General features: G+C 43.3%; 1 protein-coding gene across 1 annotated transcript; it reads left to right on the top strand.

The window, feature by feature from the left end:
* Nucleotides 1-683: 683 nt before the first annotated feature.
* On the top strand, nucleotides 684-19,553 carry T265_11898 (hypothetical protein; the record flags this gene model as incomplete). Its single annotated transcript, XM_009178715.1, has 6 exons — nucleotides 684-903; nucleotides 6,021-6,177; nucleotides 9,049-9,186; nucleotides 14,153-14,346; nucleotides 15,523-15,729; nucleotides 18,960-19,553. 6 exons carry the CDS (start codon nucleotides 901-903, stop codon nucleotides 18,996-18,998), a joined length of 738 nt encoding a protein of 245 aa, XP_009176979.1.
* Between the last annotated feature and the right edge of the window lie 559 nt (nucleotides 19,554-20,112).

Here is a 20,112-nt window from a genome sequence, read left to right as displayed (position 1 = left end):
ACCCGGGACCGATTCACTTTAATCTCTAGCCTTAACAATGTGCTCGTATATCGGACCCAGTTGATACAGAATTCGGTAAACAAGGATCCCACTTCTACACCATGCATCCATTTTATGTATAACCCGTTTAGACAACTATTTTCGAGAAAAATGTGTCTTCGCTTGCTGCCGATGTCTCTGCCGTTGACAGGATTGTGACTGAGAAATAACTCTTTGATCATACGTATATATTCCGGGTTTGTTAAGATAATTTCAGTCCTCATCATTCTTTCGGTATCAGACTCCATAATGTTGACCTGCGCTCTCCAAATCAACACCTACCTACAGAGTCAGTAGGTCGGTGAAGTTTTGATGTCCAGCACTATTGTGTTTCTTGGTTTGATGGCTTCTCTAAGTTTGACAATGGCAAGAAAGGGTTTTTTTATACTTTTAAAGAATTGCACGAGCACCCTCACAATTTTTCGGCACACATTGCGGATTTGAGTACATTTTATTCGAAAACTGATTTTTCGGTGGATTTCCAGATCTCCGTGGTCTGAATATACTAGGGCCTATGTGCTCGGACTTATGATGTTCATATCACACTGGCCAAATGACAGTTTACAGCCTCATGAACTGATTCAAACCGCGCACAATCGATTCTGTGGTCGGAATGTCAATTCTATGGAGAGTCTTGCGTAGATGATTGTGGTTACCCCCAATGCACTCACAGTATTACAGTTTTATTGAAGCAGAACAAAGGCGGACATATCGGGCCAAATTCCCTTCTAACTGCTCCGGGTTTGTTGGTTTCAGCTTAACAGTTGATTAGTTCATTTGAGTATCGCACAGTTGTTGGAGAATTACTCGGAAGATTTGTTTCAATATTTCCTAACAGAACGATGGAATACGAATAAGATAATGGTAATGCAGTCGGTTCCATGTTAGAGGACCATCCTGTTTGTGTTAACTGTCCTTTTCGTGAAGCGTTTTAGAACCCTCATTTCATCCCTCATACTTACAGAAGTTTTCTGGACTCTAGAGTCCGCACAGCACAGGATAGTTCAAAGTTTACGGGGTGAAATTGCTGACCGGAAAGTCCGCCGTTCGGACCTAGACCCAGCATGTCGATTACTAATGTCGGGGTTTTGGTAACCTGACAGTATCTCAATCGTTATGCTTCTTTCAGGTGGCATAGTAGCTAGGCACCGAAAGCGTGGTACAGCTGAATGCTTATTATCTTCATACTGTTTCTTTGTTGTTCGCTGGAATTTACTATTGGCTTGATCTTGACGCCTGGTCTCAAAGCAGTGTAACAAAGCATGAAGTACGTACAACTGTCACTGATAACGGATCGGAATATGGGTCACTAATGTATGATCCGCAAACCCATTTATCGGTTTCTTGGTAAGTGCGGTTCACTCATTCGCATCAGGACCCATGTTTTCAAGTGTTCACCGCCTGTGAAGGGTCGGAATCATTGTTTCTGGGAAACTCGTTGACATTGCTGTTGTCAGTCCTCGCGATCCACTCTCGACAAACCAGTTCCATCGTGTGAATCCATAAATCTTGTTTCCCAGCTAGAGTGGCTTGAATAAAAGTTTTCATGACAGGGAAAAAGAATACTGAGTGACTAGGCTTTCTCACCCCCATATTAACTTCGTGGAAACTGAAGCGGCTTCTTGTTGAACATTCGTTTCCTACGGGCATTGGTGTACACAGCCCTTCATTCTTCTGTATCATGGATAATCGATTTCGTGTCTGAATTGAGAGGCACATTAGACAAGGTGGATATTCACCTGAGGCACCACACACGAGCCTTATTGTCATTTCCTCTTGTGGTTTTAAGTTGACGGGTCTGTCGGTCTCACTGTGTCAGCCTTTGATATCAAACCTGACACTAAATGTGGACGCTTGTTGGCCTAAGTGTTCGTTTAGCACAAACATGACATCGTGTTTATGACACCGAACTCTAAAAACTAACAGGCTCGAATCTTTTAATGCGTTTTTATTTACCTACTTCCGAAGCACTTGAAATCCCACATCTATTCTACCTATATTCAAATTATAGCGGTTCACTATTCATCCAAGACTTAGTTTAAACCATTTCACTGTGTATTTTACACAGGTGCACCTACTTTGTCTTTACACCTCGGCTGGCTGTAGTGAGCACAAATGTACCTGTAACCTGTGGGACTAATGCATTCGTTCATTCAGCCAATCTGTCGTCAATCGATTATTTTTTCTCATTTCAGAATCACTTGTGCGATTGTGTGAGTAGACTGAGCTCAGACTTGAATCGTTTGAAGTTAAATGAACTGGCTCTTCCGCACTTAACTTTGCTGTTTAGTGTGAATTCGTGCGTTGAGCTTCACTCGCAATTCCGCACCTCGTTTTTCATTGATTTTTCATCCGCCATTATATGCGGCTGCTAGGGAAGTGGTTACTAAGGTCATGGGATGGCCTGCTGCAGTGGTCAGACAACGTTGTTTTGGTCCAAGCAGATCAGAACTTTGTACCTGTCCCAATGTCTTATACAGGCAGCCAATGAAGTTCTGAATTTAGAAACCCGCGTCTTCCGAGCCCAACTTTCACTTTTTTCTCGTATTTTGGGGTAACTGATTCGCGCGCCATACGCATCAAATTTTAGCACCGTTTTCAAGCGTTATTTCCATCTACACTTCCACATTGAGTAGGGGTTTGATGACATTCAAAGCGACATAAAATAACCTTGAATTTTTAACTGTATAGCTTAGGCATCTCGAACTAAAAGTTGTTATACACAGAGGGTTTGGAATCACTTTACTATGTCTTCTTTCCTGGTCGAAATAAGCTCATTAACCTCATTACCTTGTGAAAATTATACTACGTGCTCCGCCCTTCTACAGTTCCCCGTTAACGGCTGTACGCCTTTGTATACTTGTGAACGATACCCACATTGTTCTCACTGTACAAATCTACCCTTGTGATTTTATTACCAGTCGAAGTCTTGAATCAATGTGCGGGTCAAATATTATTGAACCTGTTTCGATTCAGCCTATTTTTCAATGGGTAAAAGCCCTAGGTATAATCAATTGATTCCGATGTATATCTGTGTTGATAGCTCAGTCACCTGTCGATCCACGCCGTTTAAACTTCAGGTGCTGTCTTATCTGTTCGCTTGCCGTTGTTTTTCTTGTCGTACATAGTTTACACACTGTATTTTTATGTCGATTGTCCGATTCTCGTGATTTTTCAATCCAAATCAAAGAAGTCATTTGTGGTGGTGACTATGGCTTTTACGGTCCACGCCTTCTTCACTCTGTCTGTTGATACTTAATCAAAAACACGAAATAATTGAACCGAATAACCCACCAACCCACAGAGATATACTTGCGAGGCACACTCGGTGTTTGATTTGGCCTCTTCAGACGCCATCGGATTGAGAGTTTCCCAAGGATACCAGATTGCAGGAATGATTGTCAAGTCAAGCGGCTCATACTGATTTGCATATCGGTTGAAAAGATTTACGCAAAATGGTTTTGTCAATCAAACCACAGGCCATCGATCTGTTAGGCATGTCTGAGGAAGGTTGCTTTCGTGGTTTAAGCGACTATTCTCTTCATGAGGAACAAGTTACCCGGTTTCACCTTGCCCTAATCTTCAGCGCCTCTCGTTCTCTCATTTGCGTCAACCACATTTACATTTCTGCCCAGTCGACTGCATTGTATTCGAACTATTGATGTCCTCTGGTGCAGATACAAGGGCACTTCCTGGATTTGAGGCTACACTACATTTTCCCAGTTTTTTCACTGTATAGTTCGCTTTGCATCCACTTAGCACTCAGCTTTTTCGTTTGGCATGATTTACTGTGTCTGACAGAGTTGATGGATCTACTTCACTGTGTGTTTGGTGGACAGATTAACCTTCACATCGGGTCATTCAGTCAGAATGATTCAACAAACAAACTTAGTTTCTGGACGCTGCTCACGGAGTAGGTCTCGCAGTCCGCTGCCTGATCGAATGGCTACAGATCTGTCTTGAGTTCGCGTATAGTGCACCTCAGGTGCTCATTCAAGTATTCAGTAGTATTGATGCGTCGTCGTGTGTTCTACGACGGATAGCCGGTTACCGGTTTTCTCTTGTAGCATTTTTGATCAAGTTCTGCTCAACGGTTACCTCGGGCGCGAACCGCTGTTGTGTTTTATATGTAGAACGAGGTCAATAGTCATTAATGAGGAACCATACACGATTGTAGGACGTGCGAGGAACTGTATCAACTTCCGCAGATATCAACCGATGAACCGTTTAATTGTGGAAAGACTTGAATTTTGTCTTGTTATGGAATGGATCGTACCTGGCATCGCAGACTGCAGTAACTTGATATTCCATTGTGTACACCCAGTCATCATATTCTGGTAAATTTGCCATTTATTGGTCCGTACTTCAGATTGGAGAACACAGATGTTTATGACTTAGCCATGCTGGATAAGTTGATCTTTTGCAGCCTAGTTCTCTTTAATACTAACTGGCCAGACATTTAGATAAGATACAAACCCTATCTTGCTTTGGGAGTGGCGGTCATTTTCATTCCACACGGGATAAAGACTACTCGTCTAGGATGTTTTTAATCCAAAAGGTCGCCGGTAAGTATATATATAGGCCTAACAGTAACATACTAATTAAGTTGCTTTCAACCCGTCCTCGGAATAACATAGCTTGTTCGTATGCCTAGTGTAAGTGGTTCGAAATCAGAAGTTACCCGGTCGTCTAGACGGGCAATCTAGTCAGAACGCCTGTTTTTTCAACAAAAGTAGGCAGTGCTTAGGACTTATGCGGTGATGGAGTACTTTGGAAGAAATTTGGATCGATTTTGGAAGGGTCATCAACGACCTTGCCGAACTGTTTGCCAAAACGGATAGTTATACACTCTCGAAGAATCCCTGTTCTGTCTAGAGGCCAGGGATTCTACCTCCAGAAAAAGCATAATTACCCTGGAAATGTCTCGTGTACTCGACCCCAGGACCGTGTTTTCTCTATTCTGGATGTCAGCAAGAGGAGGGGCCCTGTTAGAACAAACGAATATGTAATTCCTAGGTCATTTTGCCCACTGACCTCGCGACGTTATTGTTAGTAGTGCGTAACCATCTCTGCAGTAAGCTGGAAGTTGTATGAGTTACCACTAATATCATTGGCGTTTCCATTTTCGTGTTCTACCCAAATTATCTCCCCGAGGGCATAGAAGCAACTCGCAGTGTTTCAACCAAGCTATCTCCGTACTATCTTTTTTAATTGTTCATGGAAGAACTGATAATGATTTTGCATGTACACTTGGGACCTAATTGTCTTTATCGGCCATTAGTGTACTTTGAAACTCACCTCTTGCCGTTGTAGTTAGCAAGTATTGATTGTCTATAGCTATAACTTTTGACCGCTTTGACGTCCTGATGCCAATGAACTTCACTCGCATATTAACCAATTTAGGTAGTTAGCCGAAGTTTGTAATGGCTATCACATCCTATCTGTCCAAGTTGTGTCGCAAGTGGATTGCATCACTTCTAGTCTCTTGTTATACCTAATCCTTTCCTACCGCACATCTTTTGAAGAATTATTCTGAATTATTCTGGTAACCAATCAGAAAACAAAAGAGGCGTTATTTGCTCTTAGTCTCTACTGGTAATTGCAACCTATCCTTTCGCATTTCTGTGCTATCGAAACCTCAGTGTGACTTGTCCCAAGCCACTACCCATGTTGTTTCCCAACCCTCGAGCTGGTACCCATCTGCATACTCTGTTGGGTGAATTAAGGCTTTGGCCCTCCCTCAAGCAGAACGTTACTGCCATTCACTTACTCATTTGTGGTTTCGCCGGTGTTCAACTTCTTTGAAGTGGTTAAAGTGTTGCACTCACAATTCACCACCAAGAGAATCCTTTGCTTGACGTTTGTAACCATTATTGCTTTGTTCACGTTTCCCATTCACTGTTGGGATCACAGCAGACGCCTCATGATGCTCTCAACCTAGTTCGCTCCTATCATAGTTTCATTTCCACTTTTCATTGCAGGCGAAGAGCTTGGGAAGCGTAAAACAGCTATTTGGAAAACGCTATTTGGTCACAACCCTGATGCTCCCGATGATATGGTTCGGTGCTGCCTTCGGTTATTATGGTGTTGTCCTTTTGAGTGCTGAGATTTTTCGTTTTCGGCACTCATGCTTCGGAGGTGCGTAGTAACTTCACTTTTGTTTCTCCCCTATCGGTACTTTATTTGCTTAACTATACCTAGTTCAATGCCAGGGGGCTTGTCGGGCCAGCTAATATCTGCTGCCTCGAAATTATGCATAAAGATGACATCGCATAGTAGTTCCTTCAGCCGGGTCTTACTTCAGTGTGCAGTGTGTGTGCAAAATAAAACTTCACGTAATATTTGTATTGTCTGCTAACGTCGAGTAGTAGCCTCATTACTTGTAAGTGAGTTTTGCCCTTTTAAATGTCACCAAGTTTACTTCTTGCCTATTTACTTTAATTCATAGAGGTGACACACTTCTTTCATATACACGAGACGATTCAATTCTTTGTAAATCACCATACCAAGCCTTCATTTAAGGAAGTGCCTGCAGAGCGTAGAATTTCACCCCTTGTGAATGCTACTTAAACGTAACACAAGTATCAAAACATACGGTCAGTCTTAGTAAGAAATAGCCTACGTCATCGAGTCCTCTTCGTGTCTGGGGCATGACCCCACATCTGCTGAGAGCACTGCTCAGTTTCGTCGAGTGAAACAGACCACGATTTGTTGATGATAGGGCAATCAGTAGCTGATCCAACTTTGACCCGACTGCCTCCTCAACAAGCAAGTGCATTTCACGTGCTATCATCTCACGTCCTCTGTGGACTTCAGCGGGTTGGATTCGGACCTTTTCATGGCCCGGATACCACTACGTTTTTACAACTTTTATTGCCTGTACTGGCAGTGTTTCTTCTCTTCTACCTTCGAGTATGAACATCACCTATGTCTGCGTGCTGGTGTAAGGCAAGTTGACCCGTTCAGTGCGGCCGAACTACTTGTCCCTCCATGCTTTTTTTCGCAGTTGAGTGTCTAGATCTGTTACACACGAGGTTCATCGAGATACACGGGCTGGGTCGTTACAGCCTGTCCTCAAGAAAGAAGCTTATTGTTGTGTTCAAGGATAGCTGAGCTAACAAACAAAACCAATTCGACTCGTCGAAGTAACGGAACTTGAGGTGTCTAGTCCGACTGTACCTAGGTGAAATCGCACGGTATATGGAGGTGCAAGCCTTTATCCTCGTTCTTAGCGCTATCACCGGTTTTACTTTCGTAAGACTGCTTCAGATTACGTATACCAATCTCCGCGGCGAAAAGAAAGAGAAAATGAAAAAAGGGACGTGGTGCTAGCCTCTCCAAATATACGAGGTGCACCCACCTCTAAAGACCGTTTAGATAGAAGCAGACAGCACATTGGTTCCCAACACTATAATGCAGCGTCCCCGAGCCCTTTGGTGGTCGTGTGGCTTCTATTCTGGAATGCGGACAACGCACATACTTTTCATAATCGTTTGTATTGTAAATGGCACCATTATGTTGCAGACAATAGCCCGTTATTCATGCCGGTTAACTTATCTACCACAGCTAGTTGCTTGGTGCATTCTGGTACATAGTCGAATACCTCTTTTCCTATCTGAGATTCATTGACACTAGCCGGTGCGAGCCATGTTACTCGAATATCCATGTTCAGAAGCACGGTAGCACTTTAGAGTCTCTACCCACGGGTCGCGTCTCCTGGCTGTAGAGCAACGCGGTCCACGCCAGTCTGATACATTAAACCCCCAGGGTCTGATTGTATAACTTTCTGATGTCGCAATTTATCCAACCTACCAGCGTTTGAAATGTGTATATGGACTTCGCTTGTCACGCGGCCAAAGACTAGCAATGAACAGCAAATCAATTTTTGATGTGACTTGCCTAGCGCTTGAAAAGTGCTCCATCTCCTTTGAAACTTATAAATGGTAGTGCTTTTTGCACATACGGGCAATCAAACAAACACACGCAGGTGAATCGTCGTGTTGGCTTGTACTGTACTTCAGTATGCTTCAGCCAAAATAAAGTCTTGCTTTTCCTCCATACCTTGTTCCCCCGTCTATTTTTCTACCGTCCAACTAGTTTTATCTACATAGCCTATATATGGTCATACACTGGTCGCCAAAAAGTCAAATTCAAGCAGTTTCCTCTCGAGTCTTGGGGACTGGCTTATCTATGTATATACAGCGCGACATAAAGCTGTCCGTAGTGTGCCATACCCAATATGGCTTCCTTCCTTCGGTCATAACCCCTATCTAAACTGTGTTCTTTCCCCCCTGCAAGCATTTTATAAGCTATGTATAATGCCTTGAGTGGGTCATGTAAAAAATAACTAGTCGGTGAATTTTTCTTGGAAGAAACCCTCATAAGGTTTCTGCATGCTATTCGACAGCCCACGACCGGTTTCGCCCTTTTTGGGGCTCATCCAGTAGGCGCCCCGCGTATCTTATAAGCTATGTATAATGCCTTGAGTGGGTCATGTAAAAAATAACTAGTCGGTGAATTTTTCTTGGAAGAAACCCTCATAAGGTTTCTGCATGCTATTCGACAGCCCACGACCGGTTTCGCCCTTTTTGGGGCTCATCCAGTAGGCGCACTCCCCGCGTATCTGCCAACCATATGTACCACTTGAACCCGAATTGTACAAAATTCCCGAGATACATTCGTAAACGAGAGATTCAGCTGGAATCCGTTGAATCTCCCGTTTAGACCAAATTGATGTGTAAATGGGTATATTTCCCAGATTATTTGATGACATTTGAACATCGACACCTTCACAGGCTATATTTATTTTAGGCTGTTGTTTAATGTCGTTCCCTTCTGTCCCATCTCACGTAAGCGGCGTAACTATCAGGCCTTTCCTGACCCATGGATACTTTTTGGCTGCATGTTGTCGGGTCAGTTGTGTGCCCTGCTGTTCATCGAATTCCATTCGTGTTGAGCACACCACACTCTAAAATCGAACCATGTCTACCACTTAATTCCATCTACCAGCTCCAAGCACTCCTCCCGAGGTCCTGAATGCAACTCTCCTGAGTGATGATACACCGCCGGTTGACACCTCATGCTGCAGAGATATGAACGACGACGACTTCGTTGCGATGCTGGTTTCTTCCGTTGGAGAGTTCATCAGTGAGTATAGTGTTAACTACAACAACACTTTAACCGTGCTTGATGCGACCTGCTTTCCCGACACCATTTAGTCAATTCCACTAAAGCAGCCCTTAGGATGGTCACATCGAAAAGACGCAGGAGTAACCATTACGTTTTTTGTTTGCCTTATCTTTGGGGCGATGTAATGAAGCACACGTTCATTCCCAGCCGAAGAACTCTCTTCGGTTAAGCTACGTTGTGTGCACTCTTGGGGATGGGTACACGACTGACCTTACTGTGGAGAACGTTTTCGAAACTTGACTGTAACCCGTAGATTCAGCTTAGGTGTCTTGCTGTAAGAACTTAGTTACTCTCCCATATTTTTCACATATTCTGTCACCAAAGCGTTGTATTTCGTCTACTCCAGTCAGTGGAAGGATACCGTAACAGTCGCTGGTCAGTTATTCAGCAGATTGGAGAATGAAGATTCCGTCCTTACATCCTTGCTTGAGGTTGTATTTGTGCGCGCCCTTTGTACTCGAAGGAAGCCAACGGCTTCACTACAGTTGAGGAATTGAATATTTATTCTCAATGGAGCTTTCTTCGTGTTAGTGAAGCCAATACATTCCAGTAGTCAGTCAACATGCGACCACGTGATGTGGGTTCCGTAATTGAATGGCTAGATCCATCGCACTGCTGATCATCCGCTCGTGGCCGAACAAGTTAGTGTTCAATCATTTGGGACAAGCCTGAAACCGATTGTGTAGTTATCGTTTCAGAAAGGCTTGGTAAACAATCGGTAGTTTTCGAATGGTTTTGACACAAAACTTCATCAGGCCAAGTGATCATGCCACAAAGGTTGCCAGGTTTTAATCCAGACGGAGAACCAATTAGTGAGACCTCTTCGGATTGACACATTACGTCAGTGTTGAATGTCAATTAAAGGATCTTGTCAATTAACGTGGTTGCCTAAATCTTGCGGTTGATAAGTCGGGGGGATTTTGAATTATTTTCTATTGGATTTTGGTCCCTTAATCTTTCACTTCAAGATGCTTCATTTGATGGCTCACCTTGGGTTCCACTGGCAGTGACAGTGCCAACATCTTTCACTTCAAGATGCTTCATTTGATGGCTCACCTTGGGTTCCACTGGCAGTGAAACATCAGTGCCAACACTGATGTTGCTCTCTTTGATGATGATGATGATGATGGCAGATTCCGTTGGTTTGTGTGGGTTTGAATGCTACAAGAACGTAGGTTGGGGAGAGGGGGAAGGTGGTTGAGATTAAGTGCAATCTAAGGTGTGTTCAAACCACTAGTTTGGAGGTCGTGTGTCCAAAACTCCCTGGAGTTCCTGAAGGTGCTCATTACTGATGATTCTCAATAAAGATAAGACAGCTACATAATGCTTTTCTGTTTTGCTGCATATATTTTTCCACTTACAAAGAATTTCCTAAATCTTCTGCTACCGATAAATGTTTTTGTTGTACGGTTTTTTCGTAGGCTTTTAAATAATGGGGCTACGATAAACCATGTCCCGTAGAAAGGAGTTGAACAATAATATACACTGTAAAATTGATTAAATGGCGAGCTGGTACATCCCAACTCTGTTTGTTGTTCTCATTCGTACTATCTTATTCATGTGTTAACAACAGTTTTTGTTCGGATCATTGGCTGTCATAGTGTGTTCTTGGTCTTTCTTCACTGCCACCAGTGGGAGTCTTTGGCACTTCGTTGCACATTTTTCACCAGGTCATCCTACTCCGTTTCCCGCATGCTGATGCAGTCCTTGAATTTCCAGTTTGTAGGTGCAGACCGGTCTTTCCCGCCTCACTTTGTGGTGGCTCTTTTCAGTTATCTCAGGTCGTGGGAACCTGGGATCGTGGAGCAACCTGAAACGACGCTGATACATGCTGTAAACTTGGCGTGAATGTGGTTTCCGGTTTATCCACTGAGTCAAAGCCCACGTTAATAGTACCTCGACAGTTTCACAGATGGCATTCGTAAGGAATGATGATAATTGCCGTGCTCACAAAGGCATTCTATTACCACCTTACTGTAGAAAATTGGAACGTTCCTTTCCAGCACCAATAATCACAAGACCTTTAACGATACCCGACTCTCAACATAAAGATTGAGGTAATTTTTTGATGCCGTTCGAGCTGTGTAAAACGAAAGAAATTATCCTTCGTGACGTGAATTTCTCGTCAAATGGAAAGTCAATCGATGCGGTTACGCAGCTGTTATAAGATGTCGTGGTTGCTCCGAGTAATGCTGATATTTACAGCTCGAGGTGACTGACAACGCCATTTGCCCACTGAGGGGAACTTTACGGTTTCTGCAAGAACAGTGCAGTTTCACAGGCTCAGTCCTTTGCAATAATGGTTGTGTATTCACTTGTGTTGGAGGCATATGACGCCCACTGTAACTACTTCGCAAAAAGAATCTGTATATCTCACCTTCTATGCTGAAGTCGAATGCCAGCGAATGGTTCTGAGCCAAATGCTGAAACGGTTGGACGGAGCCAAGGCACATTCGAACAACAGTTGTAGCTCAGCATAACTCTGTCATATTTGATAGTATTATTTATTGGGACTAGTTCTCCGTCGAATGATAATGCCCCCACTTAATGAAGCCAGTAAATTCATTACTAGCTTTTTGGTTTGTACTATATTAGTTGGACTATGTTTTCACGGACCGGAACCGTAGAGTACACCATCGAGAAAGTGTAATCGATTTCCGTGCTATTTCCCACTCATACTGTAGACATTCATTTGTTTGTTTGGGGTGCTTCAAAAAACACAAAAGATGAACTTATCACTAATGGTCCAGAACGGACACGAACACAATCACAGAAGCAGTGGCTTCCGCGCCCGGCACCTATAGATGCCGATTGTGTCTAGTTTTTTACTGATGAATTGAAACTTTACGTTCGGAATGCGAATATCAATTCACCGTTCCACATGTCTTCATTTAGTTCGTTGATCGATGCTTTTCAATCAGTCTTTATATATTGGAAACCCGTTGTCACTCCTCGCACAGTGCGTAAGACCCTACACGCAGGTGATCACCTGACTATTAGCTAGGCTGCTGGGGCTAATCCACAGATGAGGACAAAAAGCACGCAATTAGGTTGACATTTTGTCCTCACATGTTTCTACCTAGTGAATGTGTGTTTTGTATGGGATGGACCTCCGCTGTTACGTTGAACGGTAACGTGCTAGCTCCGTGAGAGAAACTGCGATGAAAGAATTTTTGAAATACACACATGAATACTTCAAACATGACAAAGCTTAGATTCAACAATAACTTTCCCGCCATATTCAGCGTACACCATCTTCACAACAAATTCTTGCCAGTGCTAAAAATGCTAGTTAGGGTCATTGGTATATCTGATGCACATGTATGGACGAAAAACCAGAGGTTACTTGGGCAAATCGGGCGGCCAACTAAGTTCTTTTTCATCAGCAAGCAAACGACCGACAAGGTTGGGAAATACTTGGGTTGACTTTCGCAAATCTGACTGATTCATGACGTTATAACTGCGGTTACCTATGGGTCACTTGTTAAACTGATTTGGATTAAAGTAGTGAACCTTAGCTGCGGAGCTGTTGGAAATGTGATTATCTATCTTCTTGGGAAATGCGTGTTCATGACAAAACTGCGTACGTTGTGCCAATAGTAGAAATCTTGTACTCTAAGTTCCTGTGAACTACGTCTTCCATGTTTGGCTCTTGTTCCACTGTTAGTGTCTCGTACGTGGACTTTTTTCTAAGAAGCATGCAGCTTTTCTATATGCTACCTTCGATATTGAGGCAAGATTGAATCGTGCTCAGGCCCTGACCACTGTTTCTTCCATTATGTGCTAACTATACATTTGCGCACGGGTGTGTGGCAACCCAGCCCAGTACTTATTTGCCATCTAGCATTGCTTCATGACTAGCCAGGTTGTATCCTAACCCCCGTTGCCGATTACAGTTTCCGTACACACCCGAAGTTGTTACTGATATTATTAAACCAAACATCTGCAGTTGCAAAAACTTTCCCGAAAAGTGTTCCTGAAGCAGTGATTCCCGATTAGGGCATCCACTAGATAGTAAGGAAGCAACAGCACTGAATGAAGCGTTTGGCAGCGGTAAAACTTATGTTATACTGACGATTTATCTCATTACTTTTGCTTCCCACAATGGTGCTATTAGTGAAACGAAACAAAAAAATTCGTATGCATCAGTGGCCTGCGGTGCTGATACGCCGCCCGGGGCATTTCCAACACCCAGGTTGAACACGTAGGGTAGGATGTCCCGTGAAGCAACGTTTCTTATTAACACATAAATTGAAGTATACCACGTGAAGTTTATATTCTGTCTGGTTGTTTGCAAAACTGGTAACTCACTATATTTCTTCAGCTGCATTATCACTAGTGATGGCATGCTGTTAGCCAGTAATCATTCGATAGTGTTAAACTCACGTAGTCAAGTAAATAGGAGGTTGGTATACTAACTGTGCCAACAACTCACAGATTACTACAATTTAGTGTCTCTGGGGAAGCTGTTTCCCTCAAATGACAGTTATTTTGTACTCTGCTCCAGCTGAAATCTTCTGAGGCAGAGTGCAACCACTGTCCCATTTTCAAAGAGGTTCCTGGATTATGTTTTGGTTCAATTGCTAAGTACCTTACGGATGCATACTTTGTGGTCGAAGGAAGCTTTATGTGCAGCTGAAACAGGTCCGTCCACACCATGTTTGAGTTGAGGCGAAGAGTTGCGGATGTATGGCGGAATTTGACTGCAATAATTTAATGCCAAGTTGGCTTAGACACCAGGTATTAATGTTCAATAGTGGGGCACGTTGCATACCCCGAAGCGCGGTGATTTTGCACTTAGTTTTCATACTTCCGAGCAACACGTGTGTTTACAACGTGTTGGTCGACGAATAATATACACTCTTTCATAGGAATTTTGATTTTGTATAGACCACGCTCTCACCAATTTCGTACCTTCCTCCAGATGTCCCGCTGATGGTTCTGGTCATCGACTGTTTCGGTCGAAAAATTACTATGGGTGTGTGGAACGGACTTACAGGACTAATGTTCTTCCTACTCTACGTGTGCATGTCCAAAGAAGCGATGACTGGAGTACTATTTGTGGTTCGAGCTTTCTCCGCAGGTTTGCTGAGCCTTGCCTATCTGTATACTACTGAGGTACGGTTGTTTTCTTTGGGTAATTCCATTTTGTATAGCTTATGTTCCAGGTAATGTGAAATTTATTAGTTGTTTGCCTGCTATTATAAGTTTGGAAACTTATTTCGCTCATTCTCAAAGCTTGTTTTCAAACTACTTTGCTCGTATCTTCCTCTTCTTCCTACTTGTTGGCTTCACCTTTGAACCTCATCTGAAATATGAAAATCCTGTCACGGCTGTTTCGTATTCATTTCTCCCTCGATTGAAATGCGACTGTCTGTTCTGTTCTGATATTCAGTTTGGTGTGGCACGGGCCACACTGCGTAACACTGTTGACCGATTCGGTTACTCATGAAGGATTTGTCAACACAATTGGCGGGCAGTTTAAGTACCCTTTTCATCTAAACAGGGTCATCATTTCACTTTTGTAACATGTCCTGAGAATATTTGACGAGTAAAAAAATAGATTGTACGCCCCGTTATGAGATCATTCATCTTTTGCCATCTCAGTAGTAGTGCGGCAATTAGGGAAGGGTACCATTTTATGATGAGTTAATAACCCCTTCGAGTTATCAGTCATCCTGAGATGAAGTCCACAAGTTGCCGGTCGACTTCCTCTAAGCGGCTTGCATATATAGTGCGAAGTATGAACTAGTGAGCTCTTTATCAGTGCATTCCACCCTGTTTTCGACCCGTGACAATGAGTGATAATAATTACTCCAGCACGTATGGGTATACGCTTCAGAGACTTGAGATCTGCTTGATGTGTGTATTTGTTCATATTGCAAACCGACTGTAAGTCATATCCATATAATTGTCCATCATGTCTAAAAGAACCGTGCTTAAAGTTGGCGTGACCCTACTGTAAGTCCACAAAACGTGAGAAACTATCATAAGACGGAGGACCCCATAGGTTTGAAGCGACTTTGAGCCTAATGGCTCTCCCGTTACTTCGAGATAACAACAGAACTACACTGACATTATTGACGGAATGAAACTTCACACCGCCCGATTAGATTCAATCGGGATATTTTATGGAGTCTATAACTTACGGAATTTGCGAACTCGCCGTGGTTGCTTGTTTCTGAATCTGTTTTCATTTCCACGTGCATTCACCTTGCTTAAAATGGGAGCACCTTATCACCCAGCGACCGATGGTCCCCTTTTTATGGTGTTTTCATCGCCCTCTCGCTGTAGGTTTATCCGACTTCATGCAGAGCAATTGCTGTTGGTTCATTCAGTTCAATTTCTCGTGTTGGAGCCATTGTCACTCCCTACGTTGCTCAGGTGATGATGCCTGAGGTTTCACAGATTGGAGCACTCAGCCTCTATGCTGCGGTTGGCGTCTTGAGTAGTATCCTCGCATTCTCACTGCCAATTGAGACTGCGGGGCGGGAATTACCGGTAGGTTGACAAATTTTGATAGCTTTATTTGGTTCGGATCCGACTGGTTACTAATAACCCGAGCATCTATTATGTTCCCTTTTGGCCTGGTGTCTTTTCTGGCTTCAGAAAGAAAGCTCACCTCATCGTTTGTTAGATCTTTATTTCTCCACTGTGTCACTGCATGCTTGTATATGCAGCAAAATGAGCAACATATGTAATCTAGGTTGTTTTCGCGTCCTCAGCCCGTTTTCAGGGGTGGGATTCATGCATCCCCACTTGTTTTTCTTTGTTGATTTGATGGAGATTTAGACGATCCCTATATGTTTATAAGATCCAGCAACTCTAAGTGTTTTTAAACACTTAGTATCTCTATGACTTTACTGATCCTAGCAGATCCCAGCTACAGTCGCTACTGCAACGGAGGAAGACTTTCATCGACTACCAACAACCGTTACCCACAGCTTTGTGACAGCAGAATGTGATCGTATATGTCTTCTCTACCATGATCTCTTTCGAACAAATGTAGGTGACTTTTTTGACTGCTGCTTAGTATGCGAACCTTGAACAACAGATTGCACGGGACGGAACAGCGTTGAAACAGAAAACTTCTAGTGAACCATGATGGATGGGATGACTTTCAAACTAACTTCCTTGCTTGTGGTAGTGGCCTAATCTCACCCGTCCCATCATGTCGGTCCACCGTCCCACACTACCTAAGTAGAAAGCTGAATACCTGCTTTTGTCAACTCTTCAATCGCTACAACCTCAGCTACAGATGGTACACTGCATATCGTGGTGTCTAGGCGCAGCTTTCCAAAACCACCACCATTCTCTTCTACTTATACTGTCCACGTACAACTATCAATTTACACAGGGTAAACCTGAGTTTGATGTACTAAAGACCAACATTGTGCCCCAGATAGAGGAAACTAGTTCTCAGAAGGGCGGACCTTTGTGATCTTGGTAATTTCAACGTTGGACAAATATCTTACGTGTTACGCAGCTATCGAATCCTCGGATATGCTGACTGTAAGCGTATTTACACAATGTGGGCCATAAGCACGAGACTGATTGAATCCGGTGGACTGGCTAGATTTAGTCGACGTCGAGACGAGCTGACATTAGTCGGAAATGTGTTCCCTATAATTAGTCGTATTCCTGTCTCCTTTTTTGCGATATCGACGGAGCGTTCTGTTGTTCCCTCTGGGTATACCGAAATGCGATATGCTCGCACACAGTTTTGACATGGCTGAAACGTTCAATATAATCAGTGTAACCTGGGCGGTTGTTGAATCATCTGGTTTTAGTGCATCTAACCTGTAAGTGCGTTTAAACCTAAATTTTACGTCAAATCGAGTTCCTATGTCGTAAACAAACAGAGCAAAATGAATTTTATTGCTTGATGAGACCAAAGAATTATCCCAGCTTAGGAGAATCATTTAGTGATAAAGTATTTTCTGGACAATGACCACACTTGCTACCAACAAACTTGAGGTGTTCAGAGATAGATTTTAAGAACATTTCAAGGTTCTTGGGCTTGTATATGAAGCCCATGTGCTCGAGATAGCACTCACGAACTTACTGACCGAAAAGTCCGTCGTTCGGACCGAACCCCATTATCTCGACCGCTTCTGTCGAGGCTCTGTTAGCCTGGAAGTATTTCAGCCCTCATGTTTCCTTCGATTGGCATGGTAGCTATACACCGAAAGGGCTTTACGAACGGACGATCGATTGATCGTATGAAGTCATACTTTTGTACCCTGTAGGACAATGTAAAAGCGTGCTGACATTTTTTCTGGCGTTTGATCGGCTATACTATGATGTCGATTTGATATACTTACGAGCTTGCTTTACGCCGTTTGTTGAAAGTTAGCGGAAGCTCTTTTTAGGCAGGAGGTTGATTTTACCGAGCTAATCCTCTAAACATATTAATGCTACGTAGTGCTCTGTACTCAGACCATATTCTGTCCTTCGACTAGATGTAGCTTTTTGGAAAATCGACAACCGTTCTGCACAGCTAAGAGGTCATCTGGAACCTGTCGCGAGCATTGGTGTTCTAGCGACACGTTAAGGCCTGGCGAATAATCTGTTTAAGTCGGAAGGGAACCTATCACTTTTCTCCTTACGGTGATTGGAACGGTCCGAAATGACTGAGCTTCATGGTTAATGACAGCCGTTTGATGGCATTTTAGTTCCTCAACCCATGGTACTGCTACATGACACTCATCTTTTAGGTCGAAAAAAGCGGGATTCGGCTCACAGTGGTTGGGAGTCCTCTCACGGCCAGTTTACGTTTAAAGTTGACTATATTTGGACATTCAGCAGCACTTTGTAAAGTTATGTTTTGGTCTTGATAAGCGGTTGTGTTGCATCGTCAGCCACTTGAGCTGGTTTGTAGTGATCAGGCCTTATCGAAATGTCTCGAATTTTTTATCTACATAACCGGTACCTATGGAGAAATCTGTCTACCCTTCTGCACCGGTTAGACTCGGCTTCATTCGCTTTCGTGATTCTGAGGTCGCTTGAGGTTTTGAGAAGAACTAAGTTGACAAGTTTGTCGTTCGACAATGCCAACTTTGTTAGGTAGAAGCCTAACTCTCGGTTTAACATATCCTTTCGGAACACCTCTTCGTGTCCGTTGTGTTGGCGGTGCACTCAGAATGAGGATGCAATGGGAAGTCCGACGTACTGTTGCGCACTGGCGTATATAGTGCTGTGGCTTCATTGCTTTTACAAATACGCTTGGTAACTTTCGCCGCCTGTGTACGATGAGTTTTGAATCATTGTCCTACGTGATAACCGTTAGAAAATGCGTCTCCAGGACCGTTACGATTGGAGCTGGCTGGAACCCGTGATTTCTGCTGGTTGAATGCGAAATCCGACCAGTATTCGCGCGGGAAACAAGACCAGCTGGGCTGTTAATTCTGTTGAACAACGTGTCAACGTGCGAGATAGAAATGACTGTGTACAAAGCGGATTTAATTAGGTCAAACAAGTGTGTGTGTGGTACGTGCCTGTGGCCAAATGTACGGCCAAAGGTGAGGCGGTGAGAATGGGCTGCAAAGGTGGAAAAACAGAGTTGAGCGGTGTACTGGAAGTTCGTACACCCGCCCTGTTAGTGTTATTCCAATAGGCATTGATTCCGATCCGAATAACAGCTCGCTTAGTTGGTCCAACAGGATTTTTGGTGTCGCTTTAGCATTGTATTGTGCTGCCTTTCTAAAATTTACTCTTCCGTTTACTTACAGAGCCATGCGGAAGAAATACCCGTGGAATATCCAAAGTAGAAAGGACTGCAATGTGTAGATGTTCAACCATATCAAAAATCACTCAGCCCCATGACATCAGCCCATCCGGCCTGTTGATATAAGCAAATCGACTGTCTTTCTCATCGATCCAGTTTTGACTACCCTTTCGCTGCTGCCAGCTCACACAAAACTATCCTTCTTTTGATATTTTACACCTGTGCATCGCGAAATATTTTGTGACTTCCAAATTTTCTGTGAACCCTCACAACAGTGAAATACTTCGAAACATTCCTACCCTAAATCACTGTATTTTGCTTGTTTTTCCCATTTAGGTGTGGCGGCTTTTCGCTGGATTTATCTCTTCTCTTAACCCATCTCGAATTTGGCTGTTTATTATGCCTCAACTCCTTTTTAATAACATGTTCACTGAAAGCCTTTTGGTTCCTCATAACTGTGACTGCCCCTATACTTTGCCTTTGTTCTTCAGATTTCTCATTATTTTGTGTTGTATCGTGTCATTCTGTGAAAATACTACCGACTACGTTTATTTCCTCGCACAACGCTGAAGCGATTAGCTGCCCACCTAAGTTTTGAGCCGCTCAGTATTCACACAATGGAATGAAATTTTCGAAGGCTATAACGTGCCCCTGGTGGACTAAAGTAATCGAGCAATTGAGTTCAGAGTACCAGTCAAAATTTTGGGCCTCATTTAGGCATCCCGGGGTCTCAACGATGCTGGAGAATTATTCAACCAGATTTTCCGCCAGAGGTATGATTGCTCCAGTGGACAATGAAATTTGGTGAGCTGTCAAAATATGAATGTAGATCGGAATGGTTTTTAGTTTGAACACATACGGAACATTTTGGCGCAAAAAGTTTTACTCAACTCGTAGAGGTTCTGTAGTTAAAAGCATTATGCGGCTAATAGGCTCCAAGCTTCAATGTGTAACTACGGATGCAGTCCGCGATTTATTCTCACCGCCCATTTCTCCGGCTAGCTTGAAATCAGAATTCCACTACCACCCGTAGTCATTCGTTTCAGCGACTGTTGTAATTTGTCATAGCTTGGAGCCAAAAAGCTAACGCCCCAGTACAGAGTGGTTATCACACAACAACACATGAAGCAAGAAATCTACCGTTTGGCTCACTGCCG

The sequence above is a fragment of the Opisthorchis viverrini genome (assembly GCF_000715545.1).
Source record: "Opisthorchis viverrini unplaced genomic scaffold opera_v5_631, whole genome shotgun sequence".
Lineage (NCBI taxonomy): Eukaryota > Metazoa > Platyhelminthes > Trematoda > Opisthorchiida > Opisthorchiidae > Opisthorchis > Opisthorchis viverrini.
Note: the sequence above shows the minus strand (reverse complement) of the source record. Positions and strands in the feature narration are given on the sequence as shown.